Source organism: Elgaria multicarinata, chromosome 3, assembly GCF_023053635.1.
Source record: "Elgaria multicarinata webbii isolate HBS135686 ecotype San Diego chromosome 3, rElgMul1.1.pri, whole genome shotgun sequence".
NCBI lineage: Eukaryota > Metazoa > Chordata > Lepidosauria > Squamata > Anguidae > Elgaria > Elgaria multicarinata.
Window position 1 is genome coordinate 10,662,267 of NC_086173.1, and position 22,390 is coordinate 10,684,656.

General features: G+C 46.6%; 1 protein-coding gene across 3 annotated transcripts in view; it reads right to left on the minus strand.

Annotated features, from left to right (window-relative positions):
• Nucleotides 1-22,390, minus strand: part of HDAC7 (histone deacetylase 7) — a 266,746-nt gene that overhangs the window by 163,934 nt on the left and 80,422 nt on the right. The window contains exon 2 of one of the 3 annotated variants that reach the window (XM_063119277.1): nt 15,454-15,531. The exons of 1 other annotated variant lie outside the window; for it this stretch is intronic. In XM_063119277.1, the coding sequence (XP_062975347.1) occupies nt 15,454-15,531 (78 nt within the window). Of the gene's footprint in view, nt 1-15,453; nt 15,629-22,390 lie in introns of those variants that run through there. One more of the 3 variants, XM_063119276.1, reaches the window with a different exon arrangement.

The following is a 22,390-nucleotide window of genomic DNA, read 5'->3' on the forward strand; positions in this document are numbered from 1 at the left end:
TCCCCCACCCCTGCTTTATTTGAAAAAGGCTCCAGATTCAACCCCCCACTGCTCCATTTTAAAGGTTTTCAGTAACTAAGAACAGATGGATTGCCAGTCCGTTTCAACATTGTATGTGTCCATTCATAGACTGGTTTTACATGAATGTGCTCACTAGGGCTGATGGGAGTTTCAGGCCAAAACATGTGGAGAGCCACGAGTTGCCCACCCCTGCTATAGATGAAACTTGCACGCTTGGGTATGTTTGAAACAAAGGAGATTTAAAGCCAAAAGGGGGGTTATGGGCATTTGGGGGATAGATAGGAACTGTTTATTTATTTACGGTTCGGGTCCAGGTTATCTGAAAGACCATTCTCTCTCATATGAGCCTGCCCGTGCTCTGAGTTCTTCCGGGGAGGCCTGTCTCTCAGTCCCACCAACATCCCAGGCACGCCTGATGGGTACTCAGGAGAGGGCCTTTTCGGTGGCTGCTCCAAGGCTCTGGAACTCCCTTCCCAGGGAGGCTCAGCTGGCTCCCCCTGTGCTACACTTTCAGAGGCAGGCAAAAAACTTTTTTGCTCAGGCAGGCTTTTGGAACTACTCTGGACCTGTGTTAATGTATTGGGTTTTGGTTTTGGTTTTAGAAAAAACTGTTACTGTTTTTTTTAAAAAAAAGGTAAAATGTTTTTAATTTTACTACAGGTTTAATTCTATTTTTACTTTTGTGAACTTATATTTCTATGTTTTAATTGTACATGTTTTAATCTTGTAAACCGCCTTCAGTCCCAGTACTGGGAAAAAGGTGGAATAAAAATAAATAAATAAATAAATAAATAATTGGTTTCATTTATATCCTGCTTTTCGTCCAAGGAGCCCAAAACTGCATATATGATCCTCCTCCTTTCCATTTTATTCTCACAACACCCCATTGAGGTAGACGAGACTGGGAATTACTAGCCCAAAGTCATGCAGCGAACTTCATGGCCGAACAAGGAGTAGAAACAGGATCTCGCGAGTCCTAGTCCCACACTCTAACAACTACACCACACTGGGGCCAGATCTACACCAAGCAGGATATGACACTTTGAAAACAGTTTGGAAACTGTACATGGAGTGTTGTCCTGGGCCCCAACAGTTGTCACTACTGTTATAAACCGTTTTAAAGCTGTAGTGGAGATCCTGTCTGGCTCTCTCTTGTCCAGGTAGAAAGGTATATGTTCAGATGGTTGCTGCCCAGTTTGAGCAGCAGGGCTAATAAATAAATAAATGAAGATAACCCTATTTAAAAAAGATCACTGCAACGAAGACAGAAGCCCAATTTAGAACTCAAAGAATAACTCAACCCCATGTATGCAATGTTTCCAGAAATGTTACATTTCTCTCTGAATCCTTGTATGTGCATGTGCATGTGTGTGTGCGTGTGTGTGCGCGTGTGCGTGTGCGCGTATGTGTATGTGGTTAAGGCAGGGAAGGGCAACTTGCGACCCTCCAGATGATGTAAAATCTAGAACGTCAATTTTCCCTGACACTCAGACACATGTCCAGACATGCATTCACACATGCGTGTCCACACATGTGTATACGCAAGCAAGTACACACACACACCCTCTAGGACACCCCACCAGGAGCTCACCAGGGGATACCTGGAAAAGGCGAATGGGCACAGTAAGGCAGGGAAGGGGAGTAGCCAGATGCCCCTCAGTAAAAGCTCCATTTACCCCCCCCCCCTGCAAGTGGGACGTAGGGGACTTCCAAGCCCCTTTCTTGCCAGACGATATTGATTGAGTTAATCGTACCGAATCCACTCCACTGATTAATTGCCTGGACAACACCATAGGTCAGTTTCAAATGAAACTGACCAGTCAAACCCAGCCAAGTCCTTAGGACTGCCCCACTAGCCACATCACCAGAAGGGGAGGGGCTGCAGACGCAAAGCACATGGCAATTTCAGCTGCAATTCCCTTATGACCACTGCATGGAAGTATATAAGCTATTGTCCTGCCTCAGCGCAGTGTGGCCCTGTCTTTGCTGCGTGAGGGCCAGGCCATCACCTATTCCAGAGAATAAACGTTTGGTGCCCAACGCCTTGCCTGCGATCTTTCACGAGTGTCTCAATATTGGATTTGAACGCACTCGGTTTAGCATAATTTATGCAACACAGATGCTTTGGCTTACAACTCCCATGATTCCTCGTCACTGGCTATGCTAGCTAGGGTTGATGGGAGTTGTAGGCCAAAACATCCAGAGGGACACAGGTTGCCACCCCTGGCTTATTATGATTACTATTTGTTACATTTCTATGCCATTCCATAGCCAACGCTCTCTAGGCAGTTTACAAAGGTCAAAAAACATTAAAAATACAATATGCAACATTTAAAAACATAAAAACACTGAACAGAGAATATGCACAGAGACAACATATAACTAAAAACAACTTGAACAATCAGCCAAACCATGAAACAAATCATGTGCTCGCAAAAGAGAAAAGTCTCGAACTGGTGTTGAAAAGGTAACAATGTTGGTGCCAAGCAGGCCTCGTCGAAGAGATCATTCTGTAATTAGGGGGCCACAACCAAGAAGGCCCCTCCCTTGCTGCAGTCTTCAGAGCCTCCCTCGGAGTGGGCACCCAGAGGAGGGCCTGAGATGTTGAATGTAGCGCGTGGGTATGTTCAAGCAGGGAGAGGTGCTCTGGCAGGTATTGTTGTCCTGAGCCATTAAGAGAATCAGCAGGCTGCTAAGCACAAAATTTGGGCACATGAAAAGGCAGTGCCAATTCACCACTTTTGGGTGGATGGCCAAACTAATCCATTTAACTATTCATACCTATTGGCCAAGATTTGAACGCACGTCCCCACCCCCAAAAATGGAACCAGCAGCTCCGCCATCCCAATGTTTGGAAATCTGGAGCTTGAGGGGCTCTCCAGCTGCCTGTCAACACGATTTCCTCAGTTTGCAGCATCCACCTGGCAAGCTTGCAGTGGCCTACTGGGAACTGCCTAGGGTTCCTCCCCACCCCCATTCAAACGCAGCCCAGTGAAAGGGAACTGGCAGGCTCAGGTGGCTTTCTGATCTATCACCCAGGCTATAAATAGCTGCTGGAACCCAGATGCCCGGCTGCTAATGGTGCTTGGAAAATTCTCAAGCACACCTTGAAGGGCTGGGCACAGACCGGGAACAGGTTAACCCTTAGCAGGACAAGTGTCGAAAGAAGGAAAACGGTTTAGAAGGCGGAATATGGAGCTGGCAACAGTTAAGACAGGGAGAGGCAAGAATGCGGAAAGGACAAGGACACCGCCAGCAATCACTTTGGGTGCAGATCTAAAACAAACTACCAAATGTTTTTGTTCTTGGGTGTTCGTCCCCCCACCCCACCCCACCCATCTAGACCCCAATTCCCATCATTACAACTTGAAAAAGATCTCAGGGGCGTGGGGAAAGGGGGCCATCATATATTCTTTCCGTCTCATCCTGTTTGTACTGTAAGCTCTTTGGGGCAAAGACTGACAATGTTTGGGGATGTTAGGGTGGAGGTTAGGGTAAAGGTGCAGTTCCACATCCCTGTCTTATGTGGACAGAGCAAGGCAAGTTCAAGGGTAGGGGAAGGTAAAGGAAGGGAGGGTTAGAGCAGGATTTTGCATGTTTTCTACCAATGCAGGGAATAATTTCCACATCAACCTGTCTGCCAAGGTACACCTGATTCTGGGGACACATTCTAGCGGTGCACACTCTGTTCTTGCATGCCAGTGGCCAGGCCAAATGGGCCTCACTGTTGACCCATGTGAAGTGAACTGAGAGTCCAGCTTCACATCTTCCTCTACTTGGTGCCCTCCAGATGTGTTGGCCTATAGCTCCCATAATTCTGGTGCTGGCTGGCCTTCTGGGAATTGTAGTCATAAGAACATAAGAATGTAAGAACATAAGAAGAGCCAAGCTGGATCAGACCAAGGCCCATTTAGTCCAGCATCTGTTCACACAGTGACCAACAAGCTGTCAACCAGGAACCCTCAAGCAGGACATGGTGCAACAGTGCCCTCCTACCCATGTTCCCCAACAACTGGTGTATATAGGCTTACTGCCTGATTACTGGACGGCCCCAGAATGCTTACCACTGCTTTATCAGTATGTTGCAAGGGAAGAGTGATAACCTGTGAGCACGTTGTCTTTTTTGGTCAACTGACCAAAACAATCTTCAATTAAGAGTCTGAAGAACCACTTGGATAAAGGACAACTACTGTAATTTACTATTACAGGGACCTCAAGGCAGTGCACATGATTCTCCATTGTATCCTCACAACAGCCTTGTGAGGTAAGCTAGGCTGACAGAACGTGACATCCAGTGAGCTTCATAGTCAGGCAGAAATTTGAACCTGGTCCCAACACTTCAACAACATCATCATGCTGTCACCGCAGAAGCCTTGTAAGAGAAGGGATGTAAATAGGATGGTTAGTTGAAATGTTTACGACTGTAACACAGCCTTCTCAACAGCCACTCGCCTGTGGAGAGTGAGATTTGTCTCCAGGGGAGCGGTTAATTATTCTGGGGGGGAGGGGGGATAAACTGATGAGAACGGATCATGACTCCCATCCTGCGTAACGCGCCGCAAATGACGTAGATTAGCATGCATAGGCAAGTGGGCTTGTTTCCCTTGGCCTAGTAGTACCCTTTGTAGAACCAGTCAGTCTGCTATAATGGGATGAGGAACAGACACCACATTTTCAGATTTACTGGCAAGGTGAAGAAAAGGGGGGAAGAGTTTCAAAGATATCCCTAAAGATCATTTCTTTGCCAATGGGTTTCTCTTTGCCAATGGCTGATGACAGAAATCCAAGGCAAAAAGAAAAAGCATTGGAGCTGGGGTAGTGCAGCAGCTAAGAGACTGAGCTATGAATCAGGAAGCTCCTGGTTCAAATCTCACTTCTACCATCAGCTTGCAAGGTGATCTTAAGCAAGCTGCTCTCTCTCAGCCTCAGTAAACCTTGCAGACTTTGACTTACAGTAAACTGTTGTAAGGCTTAAAACTAGATAATGCATGTACAGCATTTTAAAATGTTCAGATCACTTTGTAAATATTAAGTACTACCAGGGCTGGGCAAAGCTGGTAGTAGGCCCAGGCCAGATGGGAAATGTAGGCCATACTTCAAATTGCTCAGTAAGTATTTTTTAATCAGTTCTAAATACATATGAACTAGAACGATTTATTTTAAAAAAGGTAATGGCAAGCACTTTTATTCAAGATGTATATAAGACATTCCTTCTTCACATTCAGAAATGCTTTACGTGCTTTTCTTTGGGCAAATTCATCATCCACAACAGAAAAATCAAGCGACTTTGCCCAGGGGCACTCGGCATAAGCCCCCTCAAAATCATAGGCCCATGCCAACTGGCCCCACTAGCCCCCACCCCTCTGCCCAGCCCTGAGTACTATTATGGGAGGACAAGATAGAAAAACAAGATAGAAAAACAGAATTCACCAAGTGTTCCACTTTAGACTGCAGGTGCAGGAGCTCACGCTTGAATGCTTTGCCATGGGGTGGAAAACCCATGTGTAAAAACACACAGAGAAAAGTTAGCATATGAAAGACATCTAGTTTACTATATTTGTTTTCAGAGTGTGTGTTGGGGTGGCGTGGGGGGGAGGATTGAATAATATGATTCCCTCCAGTTTGAGGACTGAAAGTCAGTTTGGTGTAGTGGCTAAAGTGTCAGACTGGGAGTCGGGAGAACCGGGTTCTAGACCCCCCACTCAGCCATGGAAACCCACTGGATGACTTTGGGCCAATCACAAACTCTCAGCCCAACCCACCTCACAGGGTTGTTGTTGTGAGGATAAAATGGAGAGGAGGATTGTGTAAAATGGAGGATTGGGCTCCTTGCAGGCAAAAAAGTGGAATATAAACGCAATAATAAATACATAAATAAAATAAATGGTTCAGTTCAGGATGAGCTTTACCACTTAAGCTACTGTATGTAGAATTAGCACCTGCCACATTGAGGAACAAGGAACAGGTCACTGACCAATACCACCATGCAGCAGATCCTGAAGCACAGTTTGTGGGCATATAATGGGCAGCATCCAATGACAGTCCTACTTAGAGTAGACCTATTGAAATGAATGAGACATAGGTTTGTCACAACTAATTTCATTTCAATGTGCCTACTCTAAGTAGAATTGTCATTGGATACTACGGGATGCAAGCAAAGCAGACCTGTCTGCGGTCTGAACCCGGATGGAGATTATAGGCTGCTGCCTGATACCAGGTCCTCCGTGTAGCTCAATGGGCAGCAGCCCTTTAGGGTTGCAGACAAGAAAGGGTCCTTCCCTAGCACCTGCTCCTTCCCACTGGAGATGCCAGGGATTGAACCTGCCGTTGTCTGGATGCAAAGCAGAAGCTGCCCCTCCCCACCTGGAAACCCTACATCTTGGCTTCCACAGTGAAAGAAAGGCAGGGCATGATTGCAATTAATAGAAACAGTCTTTCAATTGGCAGGTCCCACTTGAAGAGGGAAATATCCAGATCAATGCTATACGCGCACAAAGAGATGTGCATTAGGAAGCTCTTCTTAGCTGCATAGTCACCTCTTTATACAGTGCATTATCTAGTTTTAAGCTCCTATAAGCTGGAGACAGAAGTGAGATTTGAACCAGGGACATCCTGATCATGGCCCAGTCTCTCAGCTGCCACGCTTCCCCAGTTCCAATTCTTTCTCTTTTTGCCTCTGATTTCTGTAATACAAACATCCAGCAGGACAGAAATGGCCTTTAGGGATACCTCTCCAATAACACAGATAGTTATTAAGGCCGGGGTAGGCCGAAAGTAGATCTTCAGAAGTTTGGGACTTCCACCCCCAGTGTTTCTGACCCTTGGCTATGCTGGCAGGAGCTTCTGGGAGCTGAAGTACAAAACATCTGGAGTTCTATCTTCTGCCCGCCCCTGCATTAAGGAAAATGCGACAGACGTGCAGCAAGTAACCCTTCGTGCTGCACAAAATTGGTGCAAAGGCGTGAACCCTCAAAAAGGGGACACAAAGTCACCAGCCTCTAAACACTGGAAGCTTTTCAATCAACTTTCCTCTCGTCTGAGAAGACGATTGCTTGAGCATTAAAAAACACGTACACAAATGACTTTTAAAAAAAAAAACATACCCATGATGAAAGCAGAGGTTTTACAGAAGCAAATTTGCATGCCAGATCCAACCACCAGACAAAGAACGAGACCTACGCATCCCTGGCGACTAATTTCAGCACTGCATTAAAAAATGATGACCAAAAGGAAAGATGAACAGGACTTTCCACTGTTTCCCCCATTCTCAGCACCTCTTTCAGGAGAGTTCAGCAGACTGCAACATTGGTGTCCTGATCGCATGCAGACCTCGGAATGTCTCCTCTGACCCTGATGTGCTGAACTACAACACCCATAATTCCCAGCCAGCATGGCCACTGGCTGTCACTATCTGTCAGGGTAGCTTACCGTTGTGGGGATTGGGGAGGGGCAGATGAACCATGCACACTATCTTAAGGTCCCTGGAGCAAAGGCAGATTAATTAATGTAGTGAATAACAATAGATCATAGTGGTGGTGCTTTATTCAAGTGATTTTCAGGCTCGAATCCAAGAAATCCTGGGGTTCCTTGGAAGCCTGTCTGGGATTCCTCTGTGGGGAACGGAGGGCAATTGGCCAAAAAAGATAGCTTGCCCACAAGTTATCACACTTCCTTTGCAATGTATCAACAGAGCAGAGATGGGCATCCTGATGCCCTCCAGACATTTTGGACTACAATTCCCATAAGGCCAATCGGCATGGCCCTGAGTCAGATATTCTGGGAGCTGTCCCTGCGCCCTTCAGATATTTTGGACAACAACTCCCATAAGTGTAGTCAACGTGGGAATTATGGGAGCTGTAGTCCAACACGTCTGGAGGGCACCTGGTTGGCAAAGGCTGGTCTACACCAGAGGTTGGCAGAAAGCAGCTCTCCAGGGGCTTTGGCCTTCCCAGATGTCCCTGCCAGCATGGCCAAGGCCCAGGAATGCTGGGAGTTAAAACATCTAGAATCTACTCTCTAACTATCCTTGTTCTATGCATTCATGAGCTGAGCCAGGACTCGAAGCTTCTTGACAGCCAAGTCCCGTGAGCCCATCGCAGACACACCACCAAGCAGGAGCTTCTGACGCATTTTCCTCACAGAATCGCCATGGCAATGGAATTCCCCAGCCTCCCGAGCACAAAACATCACCTACAGCCAGACACGCAATCATCAAACACAAGGGCCACATGTCTCAAGGCCAAACGTCACCTATGTCGGGGTGGGGGGCGCGGCTCTGCATGTGAGCTTCCTGTGTGCCGCCACCCCCCTCACCCCCCCCCCCAGAGTCGAAGCTTTCACATCAGAGTCACGGAGAGGAATTCCCCTACAAATCAAAGATGGCCCGGCCATTTCAGCACCACACAGGCAACACTACCTGCCATGACTCTCCTAAGCTCCCCATCTACCATGTAGCGCCAGTTTGAAGGATCCAGCAGGATCAATTGTTCGTCTGTCTCCCTTCCTCATCTTGGGCCACTGGTCCCCATTCTCCTCTTGTTGGTTGCAAGCCAGGCTTGTAAATAGCTACTTGCCTGCCCACCTGTAGCGAGCAGGAACGGCCCAGAAGCGACAGGGAAGGAAGCTTTACAAAGAAGGCCCCTTCCCCACCCTGCTTGTAGGCTACTGATTTACTCATCTATGTATTTGCATTACTTATATTGAGATCCCACTTTTCTTCCATCATAGTACTCAAGGCAGCTACTACGGGATTCCCAGGTAGTCTCTCGCCCACGGTCCAACTTCAGCATGGTTGCTGCGTCATATGCCTTTAGGTGATGGCTTTAGTTTTGGCTCATCCCCATCAAACAGCAACTGTTCCTACACTTTCTTCATCCCTCATCAGGTTACCACTAACATGCACTCAGGAGGACTAATGTGGGTATTGCGTTGGCAGGCAAATTTGGAAAAGGGACTGTTAACATTCCAAAGCTAGGATGGTATCACACTTTCCATTGCACCCTCATGTCTTTAAAACAGCAACCAGCTGCCCTCTGGCTGTTTTGGACTTCAACTCCCATTAGCCCCAGCTAGCATGGCAAATGATCAGGAATGCTGGGAGTTGAAGTCCAAGACATCTGGAGGGCAGCAGGTTGGGGAAGGCTGCTTTAAGGCCTGAAGGTTGCTTCACCGATCCAAACAGGGGCTGGGAGGGAACAATTTCCAAAGGAGTAGCTTTCAGGCAGGAGGAAAGTGCTGAAACCTTCCATCACCTTCCAGTTTTCCCCTCTGGTGCCCTGCCCCCATCTCCCCATCCAGGTTCTAGATTAGGATGGCCAGAAGCAAACAAAGAGGACAAGGCTCCTATAACTTTAAATAGTCATCGAAACTGAAACAGTTCTCATGCAAGCTACGCCTGCTGAAATTCTCTCTTCTACACAGATTAAGAACTGCAGGAGGAGCCCCATCCTCATTTGCCACCCTAAATCTAGACCTGTGATGGAAAACATGAGGCTGGAACATGGACCAACAAACAGGGGAAGGGTTAAGCACATCTTCTTCTCGCCAAAGCTCTGCTCCAAATTGTACCACCCTCCCCCAATGTACATCGGAGAAGACACCAGGCTTTAAAGACACCCGGTTAAGGAAGAAGGTGTCTGTCTCAATTTGCAGGGCTATTTGAGGCAGGGGCTACATCAAGCCTGTATACGTTTAGATGTTGCAGCTGAAAATAGGACAGCCTCCCCCCAACCTGGTGCCCGCTAGATGGTTTGGACTACAACCCGCAGAATTCCTAATCGTTCGCCACACTGGCTACGTCTGATAGGAGCTGAAGTTCTAAACAGTCTGGAGGGCACCCGATCAGGGACGGCTAACACAGCACATGGTGCATAAGTCAAGAATACATAGCCCATAAGTAAAGCATACTGACATGAGAAAACACAAGTGAAATACAACCCATCACCAGACGCAGATTGCATCAAAGGGCAGAATTTATGATAACCAGCTATCATTTTGTTTCACTTCACTATGCATTATTGCTGCACAAAATACGATAGTGATGAACCCAGCACATCACCCGATACTCGGCAAGCATGAAAAAGTAGCCGCTGCCAAGCTTGCGAATAATCTGTTGGATTCATCTGACAGACTCTTGCACAGGAAAGTCATCAAGCCCCCAACCTGGCTAGGGGAAGCATAGGAGGCAGCCTTACATCACCAGACCGTTTGGCCCAGGTAGCCCAGTACTATATACACTGACTGGCAGCAGCCCTCTGGGATTTGAAGGCAGGGACTTTCGCTGCCATACCTGGAGAAGCAAGGAAAGGAGCATGGTACCTCCTGCAAAGCGGAATTTATTGTAGTGTGCAACCGGACACATTTTGTCCAGCTTGGGGGGGGGGAGGGATTGTGCAGGTGAAACTAAATTTGTGTGCATCTGGGAATATGAACTTCATTAAGAAATGAGGCTGTTTGTTAAAAGACAAAGTAAGAAAATAAGATAAATTGAAATGATTATTGTTTCAATCTTTATAACTTTATACTAATCTTATATTATTGAGACCAAGTGCTTGTCTAGACAGAAGCAGTTATTAACCCATGTACATATCAACAGTATATGTAGGCATACAACAGTGAAACATAGCAATGTAAAGGCAAAGGAGAAGAGTACACAATTGTGCCACAATTCCTCTCTCTCTTAATTTTGCTAATCATTCCCTTGTATTCTTCATTTATGTCTATCACTGAGCTACGCCCCCTTCCCTTAGGTTTTCTGACTTCTGCAATGCACAACACCAATTGGTTAGGCCAGCCTTTACCACCTGGGTGACGCCCAGATGTTCTGGAGTCCAACTCCTATCAGCCCCAGCAAGCATGGCTTATGGTCATAAATTCCAGGAACTGTAGTCCAAAACATCTGGAAGGTACCAGGTTGAAGGCTGGCTTAGGCACTCCAGTTCCTGCTTGTGAGTTCAAAAAAATACTTAGAAGTAAAAATGAAACTTCACCCAGATTCAAAGCTCAGCCAATTTTTAGAATGGGACTTTCTGTACATCAAATATTACACTTCTGAAATCCAACTATGATGGATAACTCTAGTTGAAGACTGGGGTGGGTAGGTGGGGAGTTAAAGATGGAGTTGTCCCTGGAGTATGGGGAGAGATGCCTGTATTTTTCAGACGTACTCCCTACACTGACCAGATCCAAAGTAGAACAAAGTTCTTGTATCTGTAATGGTTGTGTAGAAAAGAGATTTGACAGATGCAGCTCATCCTGCCAGATTAGGAAAAGACGTTGTAGCTTGAGATACCCCTTTCCTAGAGATCCGCTAGAGCAGGGGTGGGGAACCCATGGCCAACAAGATTTTGTTGGATTCCACCTCCCATCAGCCCCAGGCAGCATGGCCAATAGTCAGGGATAATGGGGGTTGTAGTGCAAAAGCACCTGGAGGATAGCAGGTTGTCTAACTCTGCCTGGCCTCCTTGCTGGACACTCTTGGGCAAGTAGGGTGGGAGAGGGCTCCTACTGCACCTTTAAGAGCTGCACATAAAAAAAATCACCAGGTGAGGCTTCCCATCCACTGCTGCAAAGATGGACAAAACAGGCCAGGTAGAATTCTCCCTTCTCTGAAATTCTTAAAGCCACAAGGGCACCATCAGGAATCATGACCTATCGCTAAAATAACAGTGCAAGCCTATGCATGTTTATTCAGAAGCAAGCCCCGTTTAGTTTATTAGGATTTATTCCCAGATAAGAGCATGCATACTCACTTACCTGGGAGTAATCCCCATTGAACACAATAGAGCTTACTTCTGAGTAGGTATTTACAGGATTGCTCTATAAAGGTTTTGAAGGGATGTAAACAAATCAGAGCTGTACAGAGGTCAACATTGCCAGCGCCTAGAATATCCAAACAGACCAAACCTGTCTGCTGGGACGAAAATCCAAAATATGTTTGGTAACACATGAAAAAAAATATCTAGTGGGGTTTCTCAGCCTCTCTTGTTTCTGGGGTTTTTCCCCTTTGCATGTGAAGTGGAAACACTGAAATCTTGCAAGGTACAATCTACACTTGGAAGTAAAGGGAAGCTCCTAGGAAATCCCCTGTACTTAACATGTTTCATATGAGCATATGCACGATCATACACTATACAGAACATATGAAGTTGATTTGTATTAGTATTATTGTTTGAATTTCCTAGGGTGCAATCCTATGCATGTTTAGACGTGGGGCGGTGGAAGCTCTACAGCTTCCAGGATTCCCCAGCTAGCATTGTCTTAGACAAGAAGCGACTTACAACAAAAGTTTGGATTCACTCCTACTTTGCAGACTCCCTTACTGAACATGCGGACACAGAAAGGAGAAGGGCCAGAAGCACACTCAAACCCAGCCTTGTACTCCTGTGATAGCCCTGCATACATAAATAACACAAGAAAAGGGCTCTAGCCTCCCTCAAATGCCATCAGACCTATTGCTCAACCACAGGTCCTCAAACACACACATCCCCAGAGAGAGAGGTCCTCCTTGCATTTTGGAGAACCCTTGTTCTTGACCTCTTAGCAAACTCAAACAGATCCTGCCTGAGATCCCATGACAACAATCTTAACAAAGCATCACATTTCTCTCCTGAAGTGTATTGACTTTCTCTTCAGCAGCAAGGATCAGGAAACATAGGAAACTGCCTTATACTGCGTCAGACCTTGGGTCCATCTAGCCCAGTACTGCTGACACTGACTGGCAGCAATGGCGCGCCAGGGATTCAGGCAGGAGTTTTTCCAGCCCTAACTAGAGATGCTGGGGATTGAACCTGCATGCAAAGTAGAGGCCCTACTGCTGAGCTACGGCCCCTCCTGCTACAAAAAGAACTTTTGTTCCAGGTCTCCAGGAAAAGACTCCGACACAGCCACAAACACACAGACTCCCCATAATAGTGCAGCTTGCTGTCTCACAATCTGGTCATCTGTGTGTAACAGAAAGACCCCTGCAAAAAGAAAAAAACCCACACACCAAAATACCAATGTATGAAGATGCATGGAGCACTACTGCCAGCTCAGTCTGAGCAGTCACTTAATATTTAGAGAAAAGAAATTTCAAGACGTTTCTAACTTGGGGCATGTGTGGGTGTGCAGAAGGCTTTTTAGACTCATGTTAAGTCTGTTGAGCAAGATGGAAATCACCTGAAGGCCATCTAGTCCCACCTACCGCTGCAACCGAAGGAGCATCTCTGCCTCATATAAACCAAGACTGGGATTGCCAGGTCTTCATCCAGAGATGGTGCTTTGCCCTTTTAAAGACACCCCTCCACACAAGGCACTGAGAAGGGCGCAAGGACTGTGCCTCCTACCATCGCTCTCCCCTTCCATTCCCACCTGCTGTGGGGCAAGATACTGGGGTTGCTACACCAAACAGGGTGGGAGAGTGGAGAAAGAGATGACCACGCAGCTGGCCACATCCTCCCTTGCTGTCTCAGAGCTTCCCAAGCAGGAGCTCCTGACCTCAGTTCCCTAGATGCTATAGTCCAACAGCATCCAAGGAGACAAGGTTGGGAACCGCAGCTTTAAAAGGGTGATCTTCACGTTCAGGTGAAGATCCTCTGACTAACTGTATCCAAGACCCTTAAACAAGTAGACCTCAATCCTTTGAATTATTGCATCTACTGCCTCCAACAGGCTGATGGCCGGAGTAAATATGCCACACTGTGCCAGAACAGCCTAAAGGACAAGAAATAGTTCAAATGATATTAAATTAAATTTTGTATACTTTTTAACGTTCACTGTTTTTAACTTTTGTAAACCGCCCAGAGAGCTTTGGCTATGGGGCGGTATATAAATGGAATACATAAATAAATAAAGACAGCTTTCCCCCAGCCCGGTATGCTTCTTGGCCCTTGGCCATACTGGCTGGGGATGATGGTAGTTGTAGTCCAACACAACAGAAGAGTGCCAGGCTGGGGAAGCACTGGGTCCGGATTAGCAATCACAGAGACAGCAGATTCAGGAAGATTATCCGGTCAAGCTCCATCCTACAAACATTTATTTATTATTTATTTATTACATTTTTATTTATTTATTACATTTCTATACCGCCCAATAGCCGGAGCTCTCTGGGCGGTTCACAACATGTGATCAACAAAACACTGCCTAAAACAAGTTGTTGAACCCCTTTGAGCTGGAGGGCTGAATTCAATTTTCCGAGGCCCACATTCCAGTGGTGGGCAGGGCCAATGGCAAAAGGGAGAAGGACACCCACCCAAAGCAAAAGGCTTGAAGCTCAAAACGTCAGGTTATTTTTGCTTGAAGCTCTCATGGCCAGTAACTAAGGGAAGGCATTTCAACCTTTTAGAATTGGGGGGGGGGGGAACCAAGCAAATGCCAGAAAACCACCAAACAATTGATGGTTAGGGGAAAGGGGCATGGCTATCTAGGAAACCTTGGGAAGGCTGGATTGGGACCTTAAAGCAGGCCGGATTTTGGCCCACACCCCTGATCTAAACCACCATGTGCTACAGATTTGCACAAATGGAGATATGGAAACGGGTGGGGGAGTGAAAAGAGAAACAACTTTGCAAGGCGATAATTATGCAATGTGTTTTGAATGCTCTAGAGTGCTATATAAATGCTAATTTTAAATATTTTTGTTACGAAAGTATTATATTCCAAAATACAGGGGCAGGATTGGAAGCAGGGGAGAGCCAAATGGGTATAGATGACTCCAGGTAGTGAGCCAAACCACACTCAACAGAGGAAAGCCAAAGTATCTCCACAGTCAGTAGCCACGGGGGCTTCCTGGAACAGAACAAGAGACTGACCGGGGGTGCAAAGCCAATTCATCCAACACTGTGTGTCTTAATTGCGGCATCCTAAAGGGGGTGCGTGGGTGGGAGGAAAGAAGTAAGGGGGGGGCAGAAAGTCTGATCCTACAGATGTTTCACTCGGAAGTGTCCTCGCAGTTCAAGTAATCGTGCAGTTGGGATGGCAGATTCAAGTCCACACACACACACACACACACACACCCCTCCAGAAAGCCGCAAGCCCGGGGCAAGGGCTTCCTACCCCGCCCCACGCCAGATCCTGCTTCGAAAGTGCCCCGACCTCGTCCGCCCGGAGCTGCCCGCTCAAGGCCGCCGCCGCCTCCCGGCTCCAGCCAGCGGAGGAAGAGAATGAGAAGCCGCCCCTGTCTCTTTCGCCTTCTCCTGGGCGTCCTGGCCGAGCCCCTCGCCTTGTCTCTCTCTCAGACACACACACACACCGAGTCACGCGGCCCGGGAAAATGCAAAAAAGGCGAGCGAAAAAGAACGAGCCCGGCCTCGCTTTCCCCCCTTAATTTCCCTTCCGAAGCCGCATCCCCGACCACTGGCCGCCACCCCCCGGAGAACGCCGCGGGGCTGTGGCTCTGCCCGCTCAAGCCGAGCCGCTGCTCGCTTCCCACCGGCGCAGCCTCCGGGCGCTTACCTTGGCCGGCGGCGCCGCTCTCTCCGGGCAGGCTCACGCCCTTGGTCTCCTCTGCCGCCGCTCGCCCTTTAATTCCATCTGAGGAGGAGAAAAGAGAATCGGAGTCGTGAGCGCTGGCGCTGCTGCTGCTAGTGCCCGCTGCTGGGTGCAGCCCTGGCATGGATGGGCCCTCCCGGCTGCCTCCCTCGGGCAGGGCGCGCGCGGGGAGATCCGTGTAGCTCGCCCGCTGAGCTCACATCCACGGGTCAAGAGGAGGAGGAGGCGGCGGCGGCAAGGGAAGAGATTCAGTCCCGGCAGCTTCTCCCGAGGCCATGAGGCCAAGCCTTCTTTGCGGCCAGAGAGAGCAAAGAGATCAGCGGCGGAGCTCTGCCCGCTCCATCACTCGGAAGCGACACCCAGCCGCGAACGCCTCTCCAGGCGGATCCACCTGCGCCCGGGCCTCCTTCTCTCTCCACGCCCCCTACACTTGGAAGCGATCAGAGCGAAGAGACAGGGGAGGAGTCGGCAAACGAGGAACAGCAGGAGAAGAGGAGGAGGAAAAAATAGAAAGAAAGCAACCCGCACAGAGCAGGGGAGAAAGTTGCATTGTTTGCCAAGGGCGCTCGCCATTGGCCGAGACTCAGCCAATGGCAGGGCGTACGGAAAGTTTGCTGTTCAAGTGCTCCATCTGGCGCCGGGAGCTCTGGCCCGGAGCCGCCCGGTCCCCACGGCGCGCGCGAGAGCGAGCGAGCGAGCACAACACCCACCCACCCGTGTTTTCCCAAACTTGGGATGGCTTAATGCACTGCTGGTGGGCAGACTTCCCGTAGATCGCCTTTGTTTTGCACTGGAAGGCTTGCATTCACCAACTGGAGACTGGTGCATAAAATACACTCCCAGGATATTATTATTATTATTATTATTATTATTATTATTATTATTATTATTATTATTATTATTACTATTGGTCAAAGATAGCCATGTCGCTTCATAAGGGGAAAGAAAAGCAAAACAAAACCCACAGTTGGGCAATTCCCCCCAAATACACACACACACACACACACACACCCAAAAATGTGCAAGCTTTCCAGTTCCCCAGAAGTCTTCCTCAGTCTAGGTGGTATACAAACCAGGAATTAAAGAATTCTTGAGCCCAGGGATTTGTTTTGAGTGACGGAACTGAATGCAGCTCAGTCCATCCACACAAAAATCCACTCCCAAGCTTTTAGCATATCAACATATGACAGCTAGGGAACGCTGGGAATTGCAGGGCTGTTTTCTGTCAAACATACACAGGATTGCACCCTATTGTTAAACAGTTGGGAGACAGAAATTCTTGCTGATCTGCTGCGTATCTGCTTTCCAAGACTGATCCTTTTAGAATGAGGGAGGGGGGACTGTGCAAAAGCAAAGAAACAACCAAAAATCAAATGCTATTTTGGGCTGCATTAATCGAAATATAGCTTCCAAATCTCGTGAGGTACTGGTTCCCCTCTATTTGGCCCTGGTTAGGCCTCATCTTGAGTATTGCGTCCAGTTCTGGGCACCAACTTCAAGAAGGATGCAGACAAGCTGGAGCATGTTCAGAGGAGGGCAACCAGGATGATCAGGGGTCTGGAAACAAAGCCGTATTAGGAGAGACTGAAGGAACTGGGCATGTTTAGCCTGGAGAGGAGAAGACTGAAGGGAGACATGATAGCACTCTTCAAATACTGAGAAAGGTCATCACACAGAAGAGGGCCAGGATCTTTTCTCGATCATCCCAGAGTGCAGGACATGGAATAATGGGCTCAAGCTACAGGAAGCCAGATTCTAACTGGACAACAGAAAAAACTTCCTGACTGTTAGAACAGTACGACAATGGAACCAGTTAGCTAGGGAGGTTGTAGGTTCTCCCACACTAGAGGCAGCTGGACAGCCATCTGTCAGGGATGTTTTAAGGTGGATTCTTGCATTGAGCAGGGGGTTGGACTCGATGGCCTTATGGACCCCTTCCAACTCTACTATTCTATAATTCTAATTCATCATGTCCCATATTCCTACGTTAGCAGGAGGACAGTAAATCTACAAGTCACCATGACAGAATGAGGGGGGGGGGATGATAGATTCCCCTTCCAAACAATCTCCACTAAAATAAAAGAAGGGGCATTAAAACTTGTTCAGAAGTGTTATCTGACACTGACACCAGTGAAGTTGGCAAAGAGAAAGAGAGAGAGAGAGAGAGAGAAAATCTATCACCTTTGTGTTGGCGAGGATGTGAAATTAATGGAACCCAAATTCATATGTGGTAGGAATGTAGGAATATCAGGAAGTTTTGGGACAAGATTTTTCAAGAAATAGGGTTAGGGTTAGATTTGCAAAACACCAGAGTTAGCTTTATTGACTAAGTTTGTAAGAGAGAGAGAGAGAGAGAGAGAGAGAGATTGGGGGGGGGGGTTTAATTAGCTTTTTGTTGACAGCTGCAAGGCAATTAATACAAAGCCACTAGAAGACAGCTAGGATGTTGATACTACCTATGTTGAAAAAGAACATTTGGGATATAGCAATAACTGAAAAGCTTACACAGAAGTTAAGAGTACATACAGGAATAAAGAAAAGAGATACTTTCAGGATGGATTGGCAAAGATACATATACAATATGAAAAAAGAATTGAACAGAATAACTTTGGCAGAAACTTACAAAAATTTGTTGGTCTCTTGGAAAGAACATTATAAATGAATGAAATGGGATAAATTAATGTAGCACCCTGGAATAGAATCAGAAAAATAAAAGATGAAAGAAGAAGAATGTTGAAGTTGACCAAGCTTGGGGAGGGAAAGGGGAGGGATAGTGAATTAATACTAATGTGTTTTGTTTTGTTTTCTGTATTTTTTGAAAACTCAGTAAAATTATTTTAAAAAGTCACCATGATTATACATTTTTGAGATGTAAACCTATGCTTATGGATGTAAATCTATTATCAAGTATTAAGAAACAGACTGCTGTCCACTTTATGGAAAGTGTGTGGGGGTATGTTTTGAAGCAGTGTTCCTCAACTGGTTTTCCTCCAGATGTTTGAGACTTCACCTTCCATCAGACCCAGCCAGCATAGCCAATGGTCAGGGATTATGGGAGTTGAAGTCCAAAACATCTGGAGGGCACCAGGTTGGGGAAGTGCTGTAAATGCAAATGTTGCCCTTGTTACACAACTTTTGTGATGGAATAGACTACTTTCAGCCTTACAGATGTGATGGACTACAAATAAAATTATCCCCAAACCAGCATGCCCATGGGGGTTGTAGTTCAACACATCTGGAGGAGGTCACCAAACTTGGCGAAGGATGTACTATTTTAACAGGTGGGATGCAGAAGCAATATTAAGCTTTGCTTTTTGAAACTTTTATGATACTCTGCTCTTGCCTCCTGGAGCACACATCCCATAATGCCCAGAAGACCTGCCTCTCAGTCAAAGGCCACCCACCCAACATACTGACCTGGTTAACACAAAATGCCATGCTCATTGTGGGTTATGTAACCTACGGAGCCATGGCACGTGCCAGGCACCATTTTGAATATGTAACCCCCAACGGGGATGTGCCGTGTTGTGTGAACCCAGCCATCAGGGGTTGTTCAAAGGTTAAACAACCTTTGGTTTGTTCATAGTGCCTGGGGATGGTGGGAGTTGTAGTCCAACACATCTGGAAGACACCAGATGTAGGGCTGCCCTATAATCTAAAAATGGTAGTGGGAACATCACAAGAAGGGTGGGGGTTTGCCCCCCCCCCCAATTGGGGAATGTCCCTATGATACTAGATATATCTGCAGGGGAGGGGACAAGTAAGGCTTTAGGTTGGCTAGAGCAAGGTTGGGGAACCTGTGCCCCTCCTGATGTTGTCAGATTCCAACTCCTATCAGCTCCAGCCATCATGCCCAATGGTCAGCCATGATGGGAATTGTAAGCTAGCCACATTTGGAGAGCCACAGATTCTCCTCCCTTGAGTTAGAGAAAGGTACCCTTGAAATGTTCAGAGGCACTCTTCTGTGGTAATGAAGTACATGTTACAGGGCTGAGCAAAGAGCAGAACTCTAAGACAGTTTAGAGCAAGGGCAGGCAATCTGAGGCCCTCCCGATATTTCGGACTACACTCATAAATCCCAGCCAGCATGGCCAATGGTCAATGATTATGGGAGTTGTAATACCTACCATCTGGAGGGCACCAAGTTGCCTACCCCGGTTTTAGAGCCCAGGCCATCTTTCTTTTTAGATGCCAGTGAGAATTTATTTTCACTGTACTCCATTCTGCTAGAATGCTGTCCTCCACACCACCCAGCATGTATACATTTGTACATAAAATGGAATTATAAGGATTTCTGAAAGGAAAACTGTCCAGTCCTCATGGTAGCGAGAAACTAAAATTGTTTAGCAGTCTTGGAGACTGAAGCAAATAAACTCTGGCTTTGTAGTGTTCTACTTACTCATTCACCCACCCATCCCATTCTTAGACAGGGTGACGGCAGCAGCAGGGATACCAGCCAGACATTTTGGCTTTGGTTGTGAGAAGATAACTCTCATTTTGTCCTTCTGTATCCACCTTCATGCAGGGCACATAGTCTTGATAAAATTTAGGGCACATCAGATTTCCTCCCACCCACCCCTAGTAAGTTTCCAGCCCACACTGTTGCCTTGGCATTATCGGAAGGTGCTACGCTACAGTCCTTCTCTGTAGCACCCCTTCCCCATCTCCCACCCTGCACAATATCCTGTGTATTGCTACCGCGCCCTTGGCCTCAAGCTCTCTCTGTTACTGCCAGCGCTGTAACTAGCAATTTCTACACCTGGGCAGGCTCCCAAAAATATGCCCTCCCACAGCTCAGGAACCAGTACTGGGGCAAATTAAGAATAACTGTAGATCTTTAAAGTTCCTGTTCTCTCCCTGCCCAATGCCCCAAAGTCATTTGCACCGTACATTTTCCCCATCTATAACCGGATGGTTTGTTTGCTTTTAATGAATCAAAGCCTTTTCCGAAAGGGCTGCAGCTCAGTGAGACAGAGCACCTGCTTTGCATGCAGAAGATCCCTGGTTCAATCCTTGCCATCTCCAGATAGGCCTGGGAATATCCCCTGCCTGAAATCCTGAACAGCCAGAGATCCTGCCAGTCAGTGAAGACAATGCTGCATTAGACAGCTACTGAACAAGCATGTGCACACACATACACACACACAACCTGTCAACGATTTGATAGTTTGAATGCAACCAGAGATGGAGAAAGAAGTCTGTTTTTGCAGCTAGTTAGTAACCAGAAGCATTGTGGATTTCCAAGGAGTTACTGCTGCTTATGGAGAACTAGTGACGTGGTAAGGGCAAGCGCTGTCTGTCTGGGAATGTTTCTTCCCGCTTACTCAACTTGTAAATAACCAGATATTACAGACAAACCACTCCTTCCCCACAAGGAAACTGACTGTGTAAAATGCTTCAGCTAGTATTTGTCACTAATGGAAGATACAGCATCACTTGAGAGTCCCGTTGAAATCAAAGGGACATGCTTTCAAATCATATGCTTAGATAGAATTGGGATGTAAAAGGCCCTCTTTAGGATGTCCCTTCATTGTTGACCTCTATACATCCCACCCGATTCAGCCTGTAGAAAACCAGAAAAAAGTCGACCTCCTAACTGCAGCTTAAAAAACCTTGTGGAATGTATACCTATTCTATAAATAACAACAACAATAACAAATATCTAGGTAAAGTTAAATAGGGGCGATTCTTACAAAACAATCTTTGTTAATGATATTTCCTTATGGTTCTCTTTTCCAAAAGGGACTATTTCCCCCACCTTTTCTCCTCTAGTGCTATTGCATTTACAAAGTGTCATAAACTAAAGCAGTCCCAAGAACTGAATTCACCCAGCGGTTGAGTCATTACCTGGCATCTCAAGAAAGAAATCAGCCGGCCAGCCTGCCTGCTTTTACCCAGTGGTTGAGTCATTGCCTGCCTCATATGATGAGTTTGCCACTTCATTTGGCAGAGAAAACTGCTTCAGTTCAGCAAGACTTAGGGCTGCTAGGTAAGCCTGAAGGCATTTATTTATTTATTTGATAAAGAGTTTTCCCATTCATTGGGATCAAAATCAGCATCAGAGAAGGCATGTCCAGGAGCACATCAAGATCTGGATCCATCCCATCCCCACCTTAGCAGGTTGAAGCCAACCAGAGAAGCCAACACCTTTACACAAGAGGGTAATCAACAGAGCTGGACTGATGTTCTAATTCACAGTTGTTTGGCTGCCCGTTCATACAACTGTCAGATCAAGTTGGACACCTTGCACATACTTGTTCTAAAGTGCTTCAGGGAGCAGGCTGGTTGAAGCCATCACTTCTCCTGCCCTGCTCTTCCACTAAAGAGTTGGTTTGGCCTCTTCATTTGCTGCTGTTCAGAAAGCGAAGTACAACAGGTGGAGAAGGAGAGCAGGTCAAGGAACTGGGTGGGAGAAACTTCTGTCTTGGCAGCATGTAAATTATTATTATTATTATTATTATTATTATTATTATTATTATTATTATATTTCTTACCCGCCTCTCCATTTTGATCGAGGCGGGGAACAAAGTAAGTATAAAATACATCAAATACTGATTTAAAACATAGTATACATTGTTAAAACATCCTAAAAAAACATCCTAAAGCATCCTAAAAAGTATTTAAAGTATTTAAATAATGAATAAATAATATAAATAAATGAATAAATTCCTCTGCACTCCTAAAGGTATACACAGTATCTCTAGGTTACGACCTACTTACTCAAGATAATCTTCCTCAGTGCTGAAACCCAAGCCGTTCCTACCCCATTTCCAATGTTCCCCTTCTTGGGGAAGATTGTAGAGTGGATCTTTTTTTCCCCTGCAGGGAAAATACACTAAATATTATCCACTGCTGCAGACTCTGGTTCTTAATTCAGAGAAAGGAAGCCTCAGTGGTCATA